The 17407-nt window shown below is 36.0% G+C and overlaps 1 protein-coding gene across 3 annotated transcripts in view; it reads left to right on the top strand.

The window, feature by feature from the left end:
- The window catches only part of TMTC2 (transmembrane O-mannosyltransferase targeting cadherins 2), a 393432-nt gene that overhangs the window by 336256 nt on the left and 39769 nt on the right, over window positions 1–17407 (top strand). For all 3 annotated transcript variants that reach the window (XM_061125343.1, XM_061125360.1, XM_061125351.1), the window contains exon 11: window positions 5678–5741. In XM_061125343.1, the coding sequence (XP_060981326.1) occupies window positions 5678–5741 (64 nt within the window). The remainder of the gene's footprint in view (window positions 1–5677; window positions 5742–17407) is intronic.

Here is a 17407-nt window from a genome sequence, read left to right on the forward strand (position 1 = left end):
CTTTTCATTTCTTGATTGAGAGTTTTCATTTGAGAATCCTTGATGATCATTAATAGTTAATTCTAGGAGTTTCATTGCAAGGATTTTTTTTTCTGCTCCATTATTTTTACATATATGTGACTCTGATTTTGCTATTTTAAGATTTTCCATACATTTTTATGTCCTTGTTTATTTCAGTTATACATCTATTCCTACCATACATTGATCAACTAGAATTAAAATATGGCTCTGCTTCGAGTAACTTAAAGTTAAATGTAAGTTTAGCAAGTTGGCACAAACCCAGGAAACCTCAGCTACTGTTTCACTCTACTTTCATGATACAGGGAACAAACAGCTCTCTAGTTAAAAAAAAAAAAATGCTCATAATTTATTCTTGAACATGATCACCAACACTTTAATAAAATATTGTCTTTTGTATGAGTCAAATAGTGATCATCATCCACATTAAATAATTTCAATTCAAAATTGGCGATTCACAAGCATTAATAATTGCAGTTAAAGAGAGTCTTCAAAATGCTCCTTGAGTTTTTATTTTCTGTATTCTCAGAGAAGTCATTTTAAATTTACCAAATTTCACAGAATACATAAAAATGTAGGTAATTGTAAATAATTCTTTAATTAGATTCTCCTCAAACATTTTACAGGATAGGTTAAGTTGCTGTTTCATAACGTAATTGATCCCCAGATTTCTTTTATACATCTTATCTTGTCAGAATATTGAGTCCTAAACCTGTTCTAAAAGACACTTTTCTGTCATAAAATAATATCAGAGAGAAGAATTAGTAATACGAAATTTATTTCTTTGTTTTTAGCATATAAGCTTTATAGTCCCTTGTGCAAAAATAGAATTCCATAGTAACCAAATGATGACATTTGTTTGTGACTTTTGTTACTATCTGTTTAAATTCAGAGCCTGTCTTTTCACTGACAGCAGAAAAACTGAATCTAAAGACCAAAAATACAATTAGCCCAATCCAGTGATTTCTTCAGAAGTCAAGGTTTACTTCATAGTGGAGTTTACAAATACCATCTGGCTTTTTCTGCTTCCTATCTTTTCTGGCCCCAAGAGGCCACAGGTAATATGCAGAGAAAGAGGGCCTTGCATACATGATGGGCAGGAGTTAATAATAAGAAGGAGCTCTGTATGAGCCTGCAGTTGATGTCTGTTGTTGGCATAGTGATTAACTCTTTATTCTCTAGATAAGGGACATAACGTACTTTCCTGGTGGCTCGGTGGCAGAGAATCCACCTGCCAAGGCAGGAGACTCAGGAGACGGGGGTTCAGTCCCTGGGTGGGGAATATCCCTTGGAGGAGGAAATGACAACTCACTCCAGTATTCTTAACTGAAAAATTCCATGGACAGAAGAGTTTGGTGGGCTGCTCTCCATGGGGTCACAAAGAGTTGGACAGATCTGAGCACACATGCACAGGAAACGTAATGCTGCCTCAAGGTAACATGTTAGTTGAGGACAGTCGCCCGTCTGGACTTAGTGTACTTTCTTGGTAAGAGTAATTTTTCTTCCTCACTATCTCATTCCTGGCTTTTTAAAATGTACTATGACCAGAGTACACGGGTGTCAGCATATGGCCTGGGAGATCTCTTGGCAGAGCCAACTGCTTTCCCCTTTACACATTCTACTTGGACATAACGGGAAACTTAGGGTTCCGTTTTCTGTCTAATTGTGATCTCACACACCCCTGCCGCCAAAAATAGGAGATCGTGAGGGTAAGAAAGTGAGTATCTAAACACTGTTCTTGCTTTTTCTCATTCCCTAGTTCCTTGCCTTACCCCTGAGTTCCTCTTCTTCCCCCATTTTTGGGAGAGGGTGAGGTTCATAGTGCAAAACATATCATGCATTTCACCACTCTCAAACTGTCCTTTGCTCAGCTGGGTCTGGTGAAGTTTACTTCTAATCAATTTGGGGGTTAGGGTCACGCAGGAAGTAAAACCTGTCATTGCAAATGTTCTCCATATTTTCATTGTTTCCAATTTCATTTCTTACATGTAAATCATTGCTTTTAAATCATAATAATCAAATAACATGTTTTTTTCCTTTCTTAGTATTTGATGTGGGAACTGCTGTGATCATCTGCCACAGAACAGTGTATTGCATGTCCTTCTGATATATCTGATGCTTACAGAGATATCTACCTGGTCTTGTGGTTCAGATATTTTGCTTTAGAGTCCTTGATTTCAAGTTCAACCATTTACCAGCTGTGTTAACTTCGGGGATGTCAACTTCTCTAGACCTAATTTTAATCATCTTTGAAATGTGATTAATAATAGCAGTCAGTTCATGGTACTGATGTAACTGGCAAATGCAGTAATCAATTCATGGAATTTTATAAATGATAGAGAATTTAGTGTCCCAGAAAAGGAATAGTGAACAAAGAAAAAATATGGGTGTACAGGAAAAATATATTTTATCAGCTTCTTTAAATAGTTTGATCCCAGTAATCATGGGAACCTGAGTCCTGTAATCAGTCTTTAACACCAGTGGTTAAGTTTCTAGACAATATTTACAAGAATCCCCTAAGCAATTAGCAGAATATTGCTAATTTCCTCAGTTTTCAAATGTTGATTAATGATTCAATCATTTTAGCAATTAAGATTTATTAAGTACTCCCTGGATGCTTCTTTCAGAGGGGAGTATGCAGTATAGTTTACGCCTTAAAGTAGACACCTCATTAGTTTTCTTTGTAGAGAGTATAGCAAGCATACACGTGAAGATTGAGTGGATAGAGCTGATACACTGTTTTCCCCACAGTTTTACATGTGTTGCCATAAATGCCTGATAACTAGTCAGTAAAAGCCATTTAATATTAGAAGCAAAGTCCAAGAGTCAACATTAATTTTCACAATTATATAGCAAATATAATAAACTTCACTATTTATATTTTTTATTAAATGCAATATCATTAATTCTACTTCTGGATTAATAGACTAAGTCATCTAAACTAGATTTTTCCTTTGAGAATTCAAAAGACTGAAGACAGGGAAGGCTTGATAGACTGATAACCCTTTTAGGGGGAGAAACCTTTTTTCAGTTGCATCGATTATTATTTTAAAGGCATTTTACCCGATGAATTCCTTAGTTCCACTTTTGATCCTTATCTCCCTCATGACTTTGAATGTCCATAAGATGAATATTAATGATAGCCATACTTTCTATATTTGACATACACTGGTTTATCTTGCTTCAAAGTGACCTACTTCTTTGTAGTATTAAGTTACTCTAATTTCCTACCTCCATGCCTTTTATTTTGCTCTGGAGAAAACCTTTCCAGGGCATGACCTAATGAATTCTGGTTCAAATTTCCAAATGAATCTGAACCAAAGTGATCTTATAATTTGGTTGAGGGAACCTTCATTAAATATCCTAGTGAGAGAATTTTTACAGTTTCATACCAGACTAAAACACTTTTCTTGACATATTGAAATTGAACTTCAATGTTTATGAGAATATAAATTGCAGCAGCACATTGTAACATGTCGTGAGTCCAGTAGAGTCTTAAGTCAAGGGTTTTTACTTTCTCATAACCCTATTAAAAATAGCAATGTTTCTAATTATTTTTCCTTTAAAAATTAGAAAAATATGTCCTGCTCTCTGGAGAAATGTTGTCTTCACTTATTCCTATAATTTTTATGGTTGCTTGGTATATGTCTTTATAGTTTTTATGTGGCCTGACCAAAGTGCAAATTCAATAATATAGTTATGCCCAGTTTGCCTTCTCTGTTAAAGAGAGTAGTAGCTTTCTAGTTGAAAAGGCTAATTTTTGTTTCTTCTCTTTATTCCTGGTCTCTTTGCAATCTTCTTATCTCAAAAGTGTCTTCATGTCACAGTTTCAAGAGAACACTCCATTTAATTGCAGGACCTCAAGGCATTAACTACTATTGTTCATGTTATAACTGTGCTGTACATATATCTAAAGCTGAATTTGTCTTTTTTCTATAGTGTTTCTTTTCTGCCCCACAAATGTGTTCACCAGACTACTGTGCAACCTGCAAGAGCTTCTAACTCTTATTATCTACTATTCTGGAAGGTTTTCTGAAAGCAGCATGGCATGATCATAAAACGTATTGTTTTCTGTTTGTTTTTAATATTTTATTTATTTATTTGACTGCATCATGTGGGATGTGATCTCTTAGTTCCCTGTACCAGGGATTGAACCCATGTACCCTGCTTCGAAGTGTGGAGTCTTAAACACTGGACTGCCAGGGAAGTCCCAAACATACCATGTTTTGATGGCTTATTGACTGGACTTCCTGGAAACTCAAGACATTTGATTTCTTCTATTAACCAGTTGGCTGAAGCAATGAGTTTACTGTGAATTGCAAGAATAGACAACGCACAAACTTATCTGTAAAGTTTAGTGTACATCTTATTTGTGTCAGTCAACTGTGATAGTCACGGTATTTGTGGTAATTAAGAGAAACTGGCTGGTGCTCTTTGAAGGCTGTGGGAACTGCAGAATTCAAGACAGGCTGGAAGCCTGAATCAGCAGGAAGTAAGGTAGCCCCAGGCTCTTCCTGGAAAGAAGCAGGACATACAATAATAATTCTTTACAGGAAGAGTCTGAAAGGACAAAGCCCTGTTGCCTCCACCATTGTGAGCAATTCTAACTGTTTCTTCATCTTACAGCCATTTGCTCAGGAATCGAGGTCCTAAGCAAGAATGTCCCTTTAGCTGAGGCTCCATCACATGCCTACCCTTGTGGCCAGAGAGCAAAGAGAGGGAGAAGCTGACTTTTTTTTTTTTGGTAGACTACAGACATTGAAAGTTTCTTCTCCTGAATTGAAAATAAAGTAACTTTATAGATAGATACAGATTAAAAAAAAAAAAAACTGCAAACATTTATGATTTTCATAAAACAAAAATAGCTATATAGTAATCTTGACAATTTATTTTTAAAAGTAAGGGTTTTTCTGGGACATCATATTAAAGCAGGAGAATCTCAACCCGGTAACATATTATCTTGTCTTGGAAAAGAAAAATGACATTTCTAGTTTCTAATGTGTAAATTTACAGTAATATCTGCTGAATAGGATTAGGCTGAGATATTATTTACAATGCCTAAAAGATCATGACAAAGTACATTATTTGTTGTTTAGTCACTGAGTCATGTCTAACTCTTTCTGTGACCTCAAGGACGTAGCCCTCCAGTCTCTTCTGCCTTGGGATTTCCCAGGAAAGAATACTGGAGTGGGTTTCCACTTCCTTCTCAAAGGATCTTCCCAATCCAGAGATTGAACTTGCATCTCCTGAATTGCAGGCAGATTCTTTTACTGCTGAGCCACCTGGAAGCTCCATAAGTACATTGCAGCATTCAATTTTTAATTATCTTTTTCTGCTTAGTCAGCTTATTATTTGATTGACATGGCTTGTGGCTCAGCTGGTAAAGAATCTGCCTGCAATGCGGGACACCTGGGTTCAATCCCTGGGTTGGGAAAATCCCCTGGAGAGGGGAAAAGCGACCCACTCCAGTATTCTGACCTGGAGAATTCCATGGACTGTAAAGTCCATGGGGTCACAAAGAGTTGGACACGACTGAGTGACTTGCACTTTAACTTTATGATTTTTTAAAAGTTAATATTGTTTTGCTGCATAATGATTCTGTTCATCAGTCTGAAATTTTGAAATGACTAATATAGTTTGATGTTTTTCTCTTTAACAGACAGGCTAGCCTCAATGAAGCAGCTGAGAAGTATTATGATCTGGCAGCCAGACTGCGGCCTAATGTAAGTACCTTCCTAATGAGAAGCATTACTCAAAGAGATAGATTCACAGCATGTGAGAGTTATAGACATAGAAGCCTTGTGATACTGAGGTTTTTTCTCTCTGATCTCTTATTTTGAATACATGCTAAATGGCTGATTCAACCATAAAATCTGCCAGTCTGAAGCTTCTTTCTGTTTCTGGGGTACACATTTTGCTGTTTACTACCCTGTGTAAAGCGCTGTATATTTTTATCATTTGAATACAGATTTTAGCATTATTAAATATTCTGCATTTGGGTGATTATTAACATAAGTTTTTTGAAAGTATTTTTGCTGTGATGTTGCATACCTCTGGATTTCCTTACCTCTCACTGATTCTTGCATGTGGTCAAACCTCAAGCTGTGTTCAGTTCAGTTCACTTGCTCAATCATGTCTGACTCTTTGTGAACCCATGGTCTACAGCACGCCAGGCCTCCCTGTCCATCACCAACTCCCAGAGTTTACTCAAACTCATGTCCATTGAGTCAGTGATGCCATCCAATCATCTCATCCTCTGTCATCCCCTTCTCCTCCCACCTTCAATCTTTCCCAGCATCAGGGTCTTTTCCACTGAGTCAGCTCTTCGCATCAGGTGACCAAAGAATTGGAGTTTCAGCTTCAACATCAGTCCTTCCAATGAATATTCAGGACTGATTTTCTTTAGGAGGGACTGGTTGGATCTCCTTGCAGTCCAAGGGACTCTCAAGAGTCTTCTCCAGCACCACAGTTCAAAAGCATCAATTCTAAAGTGCTCAGCTTTCTTTATAGTCCAACTCTCACTTCCATACATGACTACTGGAAAAACCATAGCTTTGATTAGACAGACCTTTGTTGACAAAGTGATATCTTTGCTTTTTAATGTGCTGTCTAGGTTGGTCATAGCTTTTCTTCCAAGGAGCAAGCATCTTTTAATTTCATGGCTGCAGTCACCATCTGCAGTGATTTTGGAGCCCAAAAAATAAAGTCAGCCACTGTTTGCACTGTTTCCCCATCTGTTGGTTATGAAGTGATGGGACCAGATGCCATGATCTTAGTTTTCTGAATGATGAGTTTTAAGCCAACTTTTTCACTCTCCTCTTTCACTTTCATCAAGAGGCTTTTGAGTTCTTCTTCGCTTTCTGCCGTAAAGGTGGTGTCATCTGCACATCTGAGGTTATTAATATTTTTCCCGGAAATCTTGATTCCAGCTTGTGCTTCTTCCAGCCCAGTGTTTCTCATGATGCACTCTGCATATAAGTTAAAGAAGCAGAGTGACAATATACAGCCTTGATGTGCCATGTCCCTATTCCAGAGTCCTCATTTCTAATAACTGTTCTTTTCAACTTTATCAAGTATTTTTTATTAGAATTTTTCCCTGAGTAGTCACACTTCCGTAAAGTAAGATGGATGGAAATTAGATCATTACTATTGAAATAGAGTAACCATTTATGAGAGTATAAGAACTGGTTTTGTATCGATCTTCTGAGCACTTTTTTATTCACAGTACATCACTGAATGCCATTTCTTTTATTCTCATCCACACTGCTCTGCATCAGTCTCCAACACTAAAACCTCCACTCTGCTCTCTAGATCTCCACCATCTATTGAGAAATGTAATTTTCAAGCATTAATGGTAGTGCACGTGTGATGTGATTAATGTGACTACAAATAATGGAATCAGTCCCATTTCTTTACAGGAACTCATCCATTAGACAAATATCTATAGAGTGCCTGCTTTGTGACAGAATACAGAGATTTTATACTCTAAAAGACCACACAATGTAGCAGAGAAGACTGAATATAATCAATTAATTGAAATACAGTATGGAATAAGAGGAGGATTAATGCTTCCTGAAAGCAACGCACACAGGAAGTAGCTTTTTTTCAGGAGACTCAGCCGCATGTAACCTTAGCTCTTGAATCTAAATGTCCCCAGTGTCATTAATTATAAGATGATTTAAGAATCAGTTAAGCTGTTTGCAACAGAAGAAAATAATTTAATAGTTGTAAGAACAAGTATCACCAAAATTTATTAAACAGTTGTTATGTGTCAAGCATTATGTTAAGTACATCATGTGAATTCTCTCATTCATCTCTCACAACAACCCACAGATACTTCTGTGATCCTTGTTCTGCTGAAATTCAAAGAAATGAATAACTCACCCAGTATCACAGCTAGTAAGTGGAATCACATTGTAAGCCAGACTGCTGCGTGTATAAGAACAAAGCTTAATGGAAAAAAAAATGCAATTTTGTCTTAGAAAATGTACCAGAAGTCTAGAAAAACAAAAACAAAAAAATGATCTCATTTATTTATTAAATATTTAGAGAGCACCTGTTAAGTGACAGACACTATTCCAAGCACTGGATACACAGCAGTGAACAAAACTGAGAAGAGTCTGTGCTTCTTAGGAGTTTATAGTCTAGAGGTGAGGAGACAGAGCAGAAGCAGATAAAGTATATAATATGTCTGATGCAGTAAGTGCTCTGAGGAAAAACGGAGCAGGAAAAGGGAATTAGGAGTTGCAAGGGGACATACATATACAAGAGGCACAGTTTTGTATATGCCCAAGTTGAGCATCTTTGTGTAACATTTCTAAGAAAAGGATTGGACTTAAAACCTTAAACTTATTACTATAAGTGCACTGAAGACAGCAATCAGGAATTTTTTGTTTGACTTCCTTCCTTCCTCCCTCTGATCTTCCTTCTTTTCTTTGATTAATATAATTGATTGATAGGATCAATAATAGAATGATATAATAGTCTTAATATACATACTAAATGATGGTAAGTTCAACCTTTATTCATCCAGTAGCAGTCCCTTGACTGTCACTTTTATTTTTGTTAAGTGGTTGGTCAACTGGCCGTTTCAGCACATTGTACTGGATTAGTGAGTAAAGGGCTATATCTGAACTCTCTGACCATACCTCAAAAATGAAAAAGGCAATGGGGCACCACATGATTTAAACCTGACTTATGAGATTATTTATTTTAAATGACTGGCCAAATTATAAAATCAATGTTTAACTCAAAGTCGCATTTATGAAATCCCAAAGAGTTTCTTCATACACATGCTGCAAATTGCTTTTGAAAAAAATGCATTTATTCAAATGATATTTCCCTTATCTGGTAACAATAAATTAAGTAGTTTATAGACTTGGATAGGATATGAGGTTTATATGTAGCAATAGCAAATGATGTTACAGTTTATGGATCAACATATGTCATCTTTCTGTAATCTATTTTACAACTTGTGTTTGGTTTCCTGTACATAATCGAGTAAGATGCCACTAAGACAAGACTGATAAAATACAGACCTTGACAATAATATAGGTTTCTATTCTGAAATGAAGTGACCGATGTAAACAACTGCCCCATGCCTTGAATTATTAACATTTAGCATGTGATCTAAATTAAAACATCCATCTGACATCTATCTTGCTCATAGCTGTTTATTCCTTTTGTCATAGAAACATTCTTTGTTATTTCTGTACTCAATAAATTTCAGTTACCTGTTTATATGGGAACTTGGTAAACAGACCTCAACTCTTATTTCCTATTTAAGTGCTTTCACTGTCTCTTCTATTTTTCTTGTCTACATGGTAATCTAATCTTACTCTTATTTTTCATAAAGGATTTTTTTCTGTTTAGTTTCAACTACAACAATCTGTAGCTGTATGTGGGAAACTCTGTGGATTTTCCAAGTGTTTGTATCAGATCATGACTATGCAAAGTAACATTTTTAGTTGTAACCCTCATGTACTACACACTTGTTATAAGAAGATTGTTCACTGTCTGTGGTGTGGATTTCCTTTTAGTAAAATATCTATTCCATTTCTTCATGATGTTCCATGCTGAATTATTTTATGTTTTCTCTTCTACAAAAGACTTATTTTTCTATACAACTTGCTTTAAAATTATTGATTGACTTTCAGGATTAATAATATTTGAAGAATTCCAGTGACCCAAATGCTAAAATAATGAGGGAAGTCTAAATTAGCAGGTACCTATAATTGTAAATTATAATTGTAGATGTTAGATTCTGATATTATCTCTTCATCAGGGATATTTAATACATCGGCATTTGCTGAAGTGCACATTTAGACTAAAGAAATACGTCTATTACAAAAATGATACCTAATTTTTATTTTTTTGGGAGTGATTGCTCTAAAATGAAACTTCTCATTATATGAAAACACATTTTCGTGGTGGGAAAACTACCAACATTGCCATTTTAGGTTTTTCCACTTTCAGTTTTCCATTTTTATAGATAAAATTGATCTTTCTGTAGAGAGTACTTTAAAAAGACAATGCTTTTCTGTCTTCTCTCCCACTTACGCACGTCAAAAACTGCTGACTCTTAAGGACCGGAGGGAACATTAAAATGAAACTGTTTTGTTCCTCCTGTGGGAAGTAAGCCAAATTCTGCATTAATTTATGGGCTTTAAAAATTTTCTTTAAAATGCAAATAATGGGAAATTTGCGTAGTACAAAGTCACCCAGTTCTGTTTGGCTTTTAGTCAATTACAGAGTTGAAGAGAGTAATTTCTAATGATGAGGAATTATATTTCTATATATTTTGTATTTTTATGCATGTAGTTGCTTTTGGTCTGAATTCATTCAACTTAACTTTTTTTTTTTTTCAACTTAACTTTTAAATTAAGTTCCAACATTGTATAAAACCCTATACCAAGTGCAGTAGAATTTCCAAGTTGTGAAAAGTTAACCCTGACCTTGAGAAATGTACTATCTAATGTGGGCGGAGAGTGAGGGAGAGAATGCTTGGATTCAAATCCTTACAGTTCAGGGCAGTCAATGACGCTACATAGTGAGGGCTCTGTGAGTTGTGGAAGCTAGGTTCTGGAAAAGTGTACAGAAGAAAAAAATTACTTTCAGTTGGACTGATCCTAGAAGACATTGAGTCAGAGTTGACAAACTTAGAGAATCTTGAAATGACTGGACATGCACAGGTGAAGTTTTTAACAGAATGAACAGAAAAGGGAGAAATCTGGCAGATAGAAGCATATGTATTAACAAGGACATAGCCTCAGAAAGCATAAGCTTTGCCAAAGGAACAGTAAGCAGGTATGGTTAATATTGCCAGTGGTGGAAGGGCAGAGAACAAGAGTAGGAGAAGATAGAACTGAAAAATAATATAAAACCAAGTGAAAGGCATTGAATACCTTACTGAGAATGAGGAGTTTATATTCCAGAATTGTGTTAAGTAGGATGACATAATGAAAATGATCACATTTATATGATGTGATGAGGAATGTGAGTTGCATTGGGAAAGTAGAGATGACAGATACAGCTTTGAGAAAACCAAATAAAAGGTCCTTTGAATAGTATAGGCACAAACGTAATAGATCCTAAAGTACAGAAACACTGTGGAATGGAAAAGAACATTCAGAGAAAGCAAGTATATTATTTAATAGGATATAAGTAGGAAAATTGACTCAACAAGTGTTCCAAATTTTTGAACTTCGGTAACTTGGGTTAAAAAAAAAAAAAACAGAAATAGGACAGAAGAGTTGTTTATTTCAAGAAGGAAGTGTTAATTTTGGACCAAGCAGATCTTAAGTGAGAGGTGGGATGTTCTGATTTTCTATGGGATGTTCTGATCAAGAGATTGGTGGGAAGACCACCATTAGGCATAGAGATGGGGAGTCATTTGCAGAAATGAGATAGTACCAAAGAAGAGGATAAGGTCATTGAGGAAGAGAATTATATCACCATAGGTATCAACTTTGGTGAACAATCTCCACTACTGCTAAACAATAAAGAAAAACAAGGACTGAGAGAGTCCTTTGACTTCAGGGGAAAAGATGACATTGGTTACCTTCATGAGTTCAGTGACATGAGCAGAAGTTTTTGATGTTAAGAAAATGGAGACTTGGGAGCAGAGCATTTAATCTGTAAATAAGTGTGGAGGTAACGAAGAGGCAATACCAAAGAAATATTAAGTGTGTGCTTATTAAATGTTAAAAATACATGTTCAAGGGGATATGTATGTGTGAATGTGTTTAAATTTGAGATTTTAAATGTGTCCAAGTAGAGGGGAGAGCAAAGAAAGTATTGAAGATGTTAAAGGATTATTTCCTCCCCAGAGACTGAAAAAGAAAAAGTACATTATAAAGATACAAGGGGGGAAACATTAGAAATAAAGGGAGCTTAGGTAGTAACTTACTACTGTTGTATTGTTTTAACTCTCTGCTGATCCTGTGGCAAAAAGGACAGGATATGAAGTCAGAGGCCTGTGGGTAACTGGATATGCTGGGCCATGCAGTAGATAACATTTGATATAGGCTTATACTATCTATACATGATTGAAAAAAAAAAGCTGGCAGAGACACTGACATTAGCCCTTTGTCATTTTGTGGTAATTCTAAATAAAGTTCTGAAATCACTGGTAGATTACTTCTAGCTTTGATTCAGTTCTCTAACTTTTACAATAATTGTTGTATTCATCCTTTATATTTCCAATATGTGTAATATTTTATAAATGTTTTCCAGTGTGCATTGATTATGTATAATTTAAAGGGGAGGTGTTCCAAGGATTGGACTGTCCAATAGAAAATTACGTGTATCCATTATACCTTTCCTGGGCACTTAGAGCATAAATTATTTCAGAGTGTTACTATAAAATCAAAGGTGATATTATCCATTTGGGCCCTTTAGCAATGATTATATGTCAAAAGATCAAATGAGAAATGAGATTCAAAGAAATGAGCTTACTGTAAGAGAGTGGAGTTGTGTTTTGAGCTAGTACATAGATTCTGCAATCTATTACTTTCAGTTTGGACTACCCTTTAATGGTAAATATCGTAGTGGGATAGGGAAGGGAGAGATAGCCAAGCAATAGAAATAACCACGGAGACTAGAATCTGGGGAAGAAAGGTTAAAAATGAACTCTCATGGAAGAATTACTGTCTGGTAGAAGAGGCAGAAGATATTCTGAGTTATAGTTGTTTTCTGGTGGAAAGATATTCCTCAACCCTAATTAGAACAAGAGACCGTGAAATTAAGTTAAGCAGGACAGAAGGACAGATTCAGAATTGACCATATAGGGGATTTTGGTGGGGGAAAATTACTGAGATTGCTGTCTCCTTGGGGAAAAAAATGACAGAGTTAATAATAATGTGTCTGGGAAGCAGTTAAACCACATTTCTGCTTGTAAATAGAGGAAAAACCATATGGCCTCTTCCAAAACTTTCCACAAGGTTCTGTGATGTGGGAAAATCACATACCATGTGTCTCTTGACTTTTAGGCATTAATAATATATGGATCCCAGAATCAGCAGTTTGAGTTTATGAGTAAAATGTGTTTTAATCTTGCAAACGTATTTCCCACTCTCACTAGTCATTTCAGTTACAAATACATCTATATATTTTATAGTCAGAAATGGAGTGAGTTAATGGACTTCTCCGATGGTCTGGTGGTTAAGACTGTACTTCCAATGCAGACGGCTTGGGTTCCATCCCTGGTCGGGGAACTAAGATCCCACATGCTGCTCGGCGTGGCCAAAAAAATTTTGAAAGTAAAAAGATTTTTAAAATGAAGTAAGTTGACAAACCCAGAATAAATACGTTTCCATCACGAGAGAAATTGCCATAGTTTCCCCCCTACATTTTACATGGTTTCCTTAAAAGGGCCCAGAGATATCATTGAAACAAAAACAGTTGGTTATTCACCCATACCTATTTAAATAAACAGATCTAAATTCTACCTCAGTTCATAAATAGGCTTAATCTGATTGCTCTTTATGCAAAGAGCCAGAAAAATCAAATTGCTAATTATTCATGTCTAATTTTAGCAAGATAGATGCCCACTACCCTGAGAGCTTCAGTGATGCCAGGATCAGTTTTAGTCCCATCACATTCCTATCTGTCTTCAAACCTCTTTCTACTGTAGATCTTCTTTCCAAATTATTTGGATGTTGCTTTTCTTCTAACAAGTTACAAAGTTGAGTTTTTGGTGCATTCATTTCTTTCCGCTTGCATTGTTGTTACTTTTTGTTATCCTTCTGTCTCAAAATGTTAGATAAACCAGAAAAAAATTGATTTTCTGATGTGGTTACTGCTTTTGTTTATCATCTTGTATAATTCTTCATGGTTGGAAGACAAGCATGCTGAGTACAGTCCACTTGTTTACTAGCTGTTGGTGTGGGCTAGTTGCGCCTAGAGTGGGGTCAGGTATTTGGGCTGAACTAAGCTGCATTTAAAGTTTTTCCATCCTTGGGGTATTGTTATTCATCACAATCCACATGCAGTCATTTTTTGAACACTTTTTTGAAAATGTGTGTACATGGTGTGTGTGTGTGTTTAAGATTCACAACCAGAAAAGGCTGAGGGGATGTGAGGCATGGGCAGAAACTTATGTGGCGATCGGGTCTAAAGAAAATCAGCTTGAGTACTTTGAGGTTAAAGAACATCAAAACCGTTGGGGAATTCCACTTAATTATGTTCTCTGATTCCAAGCATGTTTATTTTTACTCGCATTTCTTTGTGGGGGTATCCTTTGCATGGATATATAGCTGTAAGTGTTTGAATTGTGGGACCACACACTAAAATTACATTTAGTCTCTTCTCCTCCAGAGAAACTAGATTCAGGTTTTGCTTTGCTTTTAACTCGGCTAAGGTAACCTCACTGGCCCATGTTCCTTCCTGGAAATGTCAACTAGGGTGGACCAGTAGCTGCCACCATCAGAAGGATGTGACCTCCCACCCCCAGTTCCTATGTTCTTCATAATTCCCTTTGGTTATTTCCACAGCTGGTCTTCCCCATGTCTTTTATTTTTTAATTTATTTTATTTAAGTATAGTTGATTTACAGTGTTGTATTAATTTCTGCTGTACAGAAAAGTGATTCACTTCTATATATATATGTACACACATATATGTGTATGTATATGTATATACACACACACGTATATTATATGCATTCTTTTTTATATTCTCTTCTGTTACAGTTTATCACAGGATGTTGAATATAGTTCCCAGGAGGGCCTTGTTATTTATCTGTTCTATATACAGTCAATAGCTTGCATCTGCTAATCCCAAACGCCCCGTCCACCCCTCCCCCACCCACTCTCTGCCTTGGCGAACATAAGCCTGTTCTGTGCATCTGTGAGTCTGTTTCTGCTTGTAGGTAAACTCACTTGTGTCATGTTTTAGATTCCACATATAAGTGACATCATATGATACTTTTCTCTCTCTCTGTCTGACTTTCTTCACTTAGTATGATAACTGCTAGATCCATCCATGTTGAGGAAATGGCATTATTTCTTTCTTTTTATGGCTGAGTTGTATTCCACTCTATATAAAATTTCCCTCTCATTTCTATTAACCTTTCAAACATTTATGTTTCTGATCCTCAATTGGTCTTATGGGGCCATGTTTTTCTAAAGATACCCTGAAATGTTAACAAAAAAGCCATGCTTATATACAGTTCTTATCCCATCTGTCTTCTGATTTTACTGCAACATTCCACTTCTTTTTTTTGTTTGTTTCCTTATTTTCAAACTACTCCTAACTCCTTGTTTTCTGTCTGAACTCTTGCATCTACAGATAAAATAGTATTATACTTTACCCTAAAGACAAAAGTTGGGCAGATCCTGAGAAATAAATAGACTGATGGATTAATTTCTTCTTGAAAGTCCTATGTCTTTGCTAAAGAAAATAAAATTTTTTCTGTGCTTTTGAAGATAGTAAGGAAGACTTTATTCAGGACTGCTGAGATAAGTGTCATGACTATGGAAGGAGGGGAGAGCAATGACAGCAGAAGCAGCAAGGGGTGTTCAGTGGATGGCAAATCACTGAGACCTCAAGGGTAAGAGGATGCTTGGTAAACCGACTTAACAGAATTCTCGTGGAAGACAAGCCAGTATGATCAGATAGTGAGGATGGGGAGATTCTCACTTAATTAACTTAGCAGAATTCTTTACAGCTGGGCTAGGCAGGCCTAAGAGAAGGCCTAGAGATGAAACCTCCTCAAAAGAGGATTCAGAGGGGTGTCTCCTTTGGTCAAGGAGAATCTGTGTCATCCTGAATGACATTATTTTTCCCAGGCTGAGTTTTTATAATGTTAAAATTCTTGTCACTAGATAAGGTCAAAATCAAGAGTTTCCTTTATCAACTTGAAAAGAATTTGCTTCAGGATTTTGCTAACAGACCCTATAAGAGAGCTGGAAAGAATGACATCTTTAAGAGAAGGAAAAAAAAAAAAAATGTGTATGCTACAAATTTTTTCAGTCCTTTCCTTATAATCAACTGTGACTTTCTCATATACCAAGTGCCAACAAATGGCCACTGTGGTATGGTATTCAGAGTTTTATCAGTTGTCCAGAACCTGTGTTGCGATAACAGCAAAAAAGTAAAACTATAGAGGACTAAACTTCATAGGGCTTTTATATTTGACTTATTCTCATTATTTCTATGTGGTTTTCATCTCTGTTTTGTTGTTGTTGTTGTGTCACTTTATTAAATGAGATCTCTAGCAAAATAATTCCCAGGAAGGCAGCTCTGAGACACACTGCAGCATATTATGACACATTGCCCTCTCAAAAACTAAATGGCAACTTAAAGAGGGCAAATGTGGTTCCATTAAAGATCTTGTGACAAGAGTTTGAAATGCTCAATTCACTGAATTTGTTGTATTTTAAAAGTAATTTCTTCAGCTTAGGAATGCTAAAATTTCAAGAGAGAAGTAATTTTGAAAAGATTTGTTAGGATGATTTACCAAATAATTTATATATTTATACATATGTATATATACACATATATAATACTTCCAACAGTTTATAACTAAAGAAAATAATTGCTTAAATTACATGCAGAAATAATCAAATGTGTTTTTGAAAGTGTGATATGATAGATCTCAGCAAGCTCAAGAATGGCTAGATGTAGAACATTACAGCTACTGCTTTCAAACACTTGTTTTTCCCTTATTCTCCAATCTAAGTTACTCTATCCTTAACTACTTACCTGTATAATCATTTAAAAGACAGCTGGATATTCCCCAAAGAATCTGTGTTTGTACTGGTTTATTTCTTGGTTTTACTTGTAATATTCACTGGTTGTTTATATAGGAATCCTAATAAAAGCTACTAAAATGAATGGATAAAAATCCTCAACACATATTTAGTTTTCCTGCAAGACAAATTATTTTTCTTAAATATATACTGCATTTTCCACTACCATTAGAGAAAGCAATGGTGGTTTTCTCTTTTCTTAGTAAAGTTCAGCTATGTTTTCCCAAAGAATAATACTATTTGTTAACTTTTTGGGTGGGGGGCTACATCAGGTCTTCGTTGTTGCACATGGGCTTTCTCTAGTTGCAACAAACTGGGGCTGTCCTTCATTGTGGTGTGCAGGCTTCTCATTGCAGTGGCTTCTCTGCTTTGCAGGGCACAGGCTCTAGGTCACTCAGGCTCAGGAGTTGTGTTGCATGGACTTAGTTGCTCTGCAGCACGTGAGATCTTCCAGGACCAGTGATCGAACCTGTGTCCCCTGCATTGACAGAAGGATTCTTAGCCACTGGACCACCCAGGATGTCCCTGTTAAATTTTTACAATCATAGCTTTCATTTCTTTCAACTGACTGAACTTTTATTTATAATCACAAGTATGCTAGTTTACATACCTATCAGCAAATCTAATGGCAGAAAATGA

The sequence above is a fragment of the Dama dama genome, chromosome 3, assembly GCF_033118175.1.
Source record: "Dama dama isolate Ldn47 chromosome 3, ASM3311817v1, whole genome shotgun sequence".
NCBI lineage: Eukaryota > Metazoa > Chordata > Mammalia > Artiodactyla > Cervidae > Dama > Dama dama.